This window comes from Capsicum annuum, chromosome 1 (assembly GCF_002878395.1).
Source record: "Capsicum annuum cultivar UCD-10X-F1 chromosome 1, UCD10Xv1.1, whole genome shotgun sequence".
In the NCBI taxonomy this organism is placed as follows: Eukaryota; Viridiplantae; Streptophyta; class Magnoliopsida; order Solanales; family Solanaceae; genus Capsicum; species Capsicum annuum.
This window is the reverse complement of record NC_061111.1, coordinates 22,191,122-22,196,616: the sequence shown is the minus strand read 5'-3', so window position 1 is coordinate 22,196,616 and position 5,495 is coordinate 22,191,122. Positions and strand designations below refer to the sequence as shown.

At 41.5% G+C, this 5,495-nt stretch overlaps 1 protein-coding gene across 1 annotated transcript; it reads right to left on the bottom strand.

Moving 5' to 3' along the window:
- Positions 1-2,138: 2,138 nt before the first annotated feature.
- On the bottom strand, positions 2,139-3,538 carry LOC124897276. Its single transcript, XM_047410249.1, has 2 exons — positions 3,102-3,538; positions 2,139-2,508 (listed from the first exon to the last, which is right to left on the bottom strand). The coding sequence occupies exons 1-2, from the start codon at positions 3,536-3,538 to the stop codon at positions 2,139-2,141; spliced, it is 807 nt and encodes a 268-aa protein (XP_047266205.1).
- Positions 3,539-5,495: the final 1,957 nt, after the last annotated feature.

The window sequence follows — 5,495 nt, the reverse complement described above, 5'->3', positions numbered from 1 at the left end:
AACCCACTGCCCAAAATTTTCAATATTACTCCCGTCATCACTGCAATTGCTAATCCTTTGAATACGTAGTAACCATGTTAACACAGTACAATAAGATTGCATATTGCTAAAAATATTATAACCATGATATCACGAACACATCAATTAAAAGGTGCTAACTTGAAAGCCTGTGAAATTTTTCCCTTAAAGTTACAATGGAATTTTGAAAGAATAAAACCGTAACTTTGTGCCTCTCTTTCTACGAACTACCAGATTATATTAATAAATATGGTAAAACCTTTCTACCTAATTTTATTCTTATAAATAGCTCCCAAGAGTTAATTAAAATATCAGTTTGATCCTTAAATATAAAATAATGACTAAAAATTATGAGGTGGGTTAAAACAGGGCAAATTTATAAAATAATTTGCACGGGTCATTACATCATCCACCACTAAAACAAACGTTCGTCCTCGAACGTAAAGGGAAAGAAGGTACCTAAATTATCAAAAAGATGTGGATATCTACTCCGTATGTCAGACTCTATCTCCCAAGTAGATTCAGCAACAGGACGATGCCTCCACTGCACCTTCACAGAGGCTATCTCCTTGGATCTTAACCTTCTAACCTACATATCCAAGATAGCTACAGGCTCTTCCTCAAAAGTCAAATTCTGGTCCAAACTCACTGATTCCCACTGAATCACATGTGAATCATCTAGATGGTACCTCTTCAACATAGAAACATGAAAAACTGGGTGTACGACTAAAAGACCCGGTGGCAAAGCCAACTCATAAGCAACTGGACCAACACGCTGAAGAATCTCAAAAGGGACAATAAACCTCGGACTTAGCTTCTCTTTCTTCCCAAACCTCATAACACCTTTCATGGGTGATACCTTCAACAAAACTCGTTCACCCTGCATGAACTCTAAGTCACGGACTCTCCTGTCAGCATAACTCTTCTGTCTACTCTGAGCCGCCAAGAGCCGATCCTGGATCAATCTCACTCGGTCTATGGAATCTCTCAACAAATCAGTACCCCAAGGTCTAACCTCAAAAGAATCAAACCATCCAGCTGGAGACCTACATTTTTTGCCATACAAAGCCTCAAAAAGAGCCATTTGAATACTAGAATGATAGTTATTATTATAAGAAAACTCCACTAAGGGCAAAAACTGATCCCAATGCCCCCCAAAATCCATCACACAAGACCGCAACATGTCCTCCAACACCTGAATAGTCCGCTCTGACTGGCCATCTATTTGGGGATGGAATGTTGTACTCATATTCAACTGAGTACCCAACTCCCACTGTAAAGTATGCCAAAAGTTTGAAGTGAGCTGAGTACCTCTATCTGAAATTATGGAAATAGGCACACCATGCAATCGAGCTATCTCATGAATGTAAATCTTAGCTAATTTCTCTACGTTATAGCTCATTTTCACAGGCACAAAATGGGATGATTTGGTCAACCTGTCCACAATCACCCAAACAGAATCAAACTTCCCCAAGGTTTGAGGCAACCTAACTACAAAATCCATAGTGATACGCTCCCACTTCCACTCGGGAATGGGCATCCTCTGAAGCAAATCATCTAGCCTTCTGTGCTCATATTTCACCTACTGATAATTCAGACACTTTGCCACAAACTCTACAACATCTCTCTTCATCCCACACCACTAGTAATGTTGCTTAAGGTCATGATACATCTTCACCGCACCTGGATGAACGGAATAGCACAAACAATGGGCCTCCTCCATAATAGATCTAGTCAAATCACCCACTCTAGGAACACAAATCCACCCTTTTAATCCTCAAAATACCCTCTCGATCCAAAATTACCTCTTTAGCCTCACCTCGCATCACCTTATCCCTGATAATACACAACTTTTCATCCTCAAACTGACGATCTCAAATCTGCTCTATCAACAAGGAGCTCGCCTTCACATATGCCAAAACTCTACCTGAATCAGAAATATTAAGACGCACAAAACTGTTAGCCAACCGTTGAACCTCTCTAGCTAATGGTCACTCTTCTACACTCAATAATGCAAAACTACCCATACTAACTGCCTTCCTACTCAATCCATCTGCCACTACATTGGCCTTGCTGGGATGATATAGGATAGTCATATCATAGTATTTCTACAACTCCATCTATCTACGCTGCGTCAAATTTAACTCCTTCTGTTTAAAGATATACTGAAGGCTGTGATGATCAGTGTACACCTTACAATAAACTCCATACAAATAGTACTGCCATAACTTCAACACAAACACAACCGCTAGTAAATCTAAATCATGAGTAGGATAATTCCTCTCATGTGGCTTCAACTGCCTCGATGCATACGCTATCACCTTATTTCTCTGCATCAATACACCACCCAAGCCAATATCGGAAACATCACAAAACACAATAAAACACTCACCTTCAATAGGTAAGGTCAAGATAGAAGCTGATGTCAATAAAGTCTTAAGCTTTTGAAAGCTCTCCTCGCACTTATCTGACCACTGAAAAGCCGTATTTCTGAGTTAATTAAGTCATAGAAGCTGTAATAGAAGAGAAAACCTACACAAATCGCCTGTAATAGCCTGCCAACCCAATAAAACTCTAAATATTTGAAGGTGAAGTAGGTCGTGACCAATTCCTAACTACCTCGACCTTGGCCGGATCGACCATAATACCATCCTTGGACACCACGTGTCCCAAGAATATTAAAATTCACACTTTGAAAACTTGGCATATAACTTCTCATCTCTCAACCTCTGGAGTACAATCCTCAAATATTTTTCATGATCTGCCTCGCCCTTAGAATACACCAAAATGTCATCGATGAACACAATCACAAAAGAATCAAGATAAGGCCGAAACACCCTGTTCATCAACTCTATAAACGCTGTCGGGGTATTAGTCAAGCCAAAGGACATAACTAAGAACTCATAGTGGACATATCTAGATCGAAAAGCAGTCTTAGGAATGTCTAAAGCTCTAATCTTCAACTAATGATACCCCGATCTCAAGTCAATCTTTGAAAACACATAAGCACCCTGAAGCTAATCAAATAAGTCATCAATCGCGGTAGAGGATACTTATTCATGATTGTAACTTTGTTCAACTACCGATAATCATTCCACATTCTCATAGACCCATCTTTCTTCTTCAGAAACAACACCGGAGCACCCCAAGGAGATACACTTGGTCGAATAAACCCCTTGCTTAACAAGTCCTGAAGCTGATCTTTCAATTCTTTCAGCTCAGCTGGAGCCATCCGATAAGGATAAATGGAAATGGGTTTAGTACTCGGCTCCAGATCAATTTTGAAATCAATATTTCTATCAGGATGAACACCTGGAAGATCAGTAGAAAAAATATCTATGAAATCTCTAACCACCTTCACTGACTCTAAAGAAGGTGTCTCGGTACCAGTATCACGAACATAAGCCAAATATGAAAGACAACCTTTCTCAGCTAACTGCTGAGCCAGAATGAAAGAAATCACCTTCTTAGGATACGAACTCCGAACACCATTCCACTCTAATCCAGGGAGATCAGGCATGGCTAAAGTAACTATCTTGGCATGACATTCCAAGATATCATAATAAGAAGAAATCTAATCCATGCCTAAAAATACATCAAAGTCAACCATATCCAGGATAATCAAATCTACCCAGGTATCACACCCCAAAATAGAAACAATGCAGGATCGATATACTCGACCCACCACTAAGGAATCACCTACTAGAGTAGAAACACGAATAGGTACCGCCATAGACTCACAACTCATATCAAAGCTAGAAGCAAAGTATGCTGACACATAGGAAAAAGTAGGACTAGGATCAAATAATACTGAAGCAGGTCGATGACAAATAAAGATGATTCCTGTAATAACTGCATCAGAAGACTCTGCTTCGAGCTTTCATAGAAAGGCATAGCACTGAGCTCTGTCATCTCTCGACTGAGTCACTCATCTACCCCCTCCTCTACCAGTTAGTGGTGCACCTCTACCTCTATGAGATCTATCTCTACCCCTAACTGGGGGTGCTGCTGCTCTAATAGGGGCCTGATAACTCTGCTGTGGATATCTCTGCCTGTACGCTGGAAGATCCCTCCAAAAATAATCTTGACTACCACCCTCATAACAAGACTTAGGAGACACCAACTGTTGAGAAGAACCTGAATATCTGGTATGGCTACCACGGCCTAAAAACCGCTAGTAAGAACCTTGTGAATCCTGCCCCAAACCATAGGAACTGCAACCTGAATAACCACCCTCCGATGTCTGCATCACCACCTAAACTGGCCAACTATGATGAGAACAAAAATCTCCTCTGAAAGAACCCCTACTTTCAGATGAGGTACCACTGATTCGACCTAAAGTATGTGACCTCTTGTCCCTCAGATACCCACACACCTCATGATACATCAACTCAAAATTCTTTGTCGATTCTACCACCTTCTAAAAAGAATCCCTAGATTGGCCTACAGCAAACACGGCCTCACTGATCCTAATTGTCAACCCCCTCATAAACTTTTTAATCATCTCGGCCTCATTTGGAAAGATCACCATAGCATAACGGGCTAAGGCATAAAATAGCCTCTCGTACTCAGCCACAGAAATGCCCTCCTGCGTTAAATTCTCAAATTGATGCCTACACTCCTCCCTCAAGCTACGAGGAATGAATCTATCAAGGAAGGCCTGTGCAAATATAGCCCAAGTCATCAGTGGAGAACCAGCTGGCCTGGTGTCAACATAAGAGTGCCACCACTACTTGGCAGGACCACGCATCTATAAAGCAGTATAAGTAACCCCGTGAGAGTCAACCAATCCCACACTCTGAAGGCGCTCATGGCAACTGACCAAAACCTCATAGGCATTCTCACGCAGATCACCCTTAAACTATGGTGGGTCCATCTTCCTAAACTTTTTAAACCGCTGCTGCTCCTCATCATACATAACTGTCATAACCCCACCGGTAGCTCCAACCCCTGGTAACGATATACCATTATATCTTAGTGTTGGCTGAACCACTGGACCCTGATAGATCGGAATAGGCTACTGATCTGGGGTCTGCAGAGTACCAAGTGATCCGCTTCCCTAAACTATAGTCTCCAAAATACCCAATATTTTATCCAAGGTGTTCTGAAAATGCGATGCAGCAACAAACCCTAGTGGTGCCTGTATTGGGCCCATGTCATTAGCTGAAACCCAAACACCATCATCACCTGCCTCAAACTCAGCCTCGTGAGACCCTACCCTACCAAAAATCTGGGCAGCTCCTTGAGCTCTCTCTGTACCACGACCTCTGCCCCTACTGCGTCTTGTACCCCATCCAGGTATCCCCTCTCGAGCAATCGGCTCGGGGGCTAACAGAGAATCCTGACCACAATCATGAGGTACACGAGTCCTCACCATCTGTGAGAGAATAAGATAAGAATTTCAGTATTTAAAGTTAAAAGATCAATATTGCATGATAAGAGAGAGAATAAAAATAAATATTTCCTAAAGTCCTATA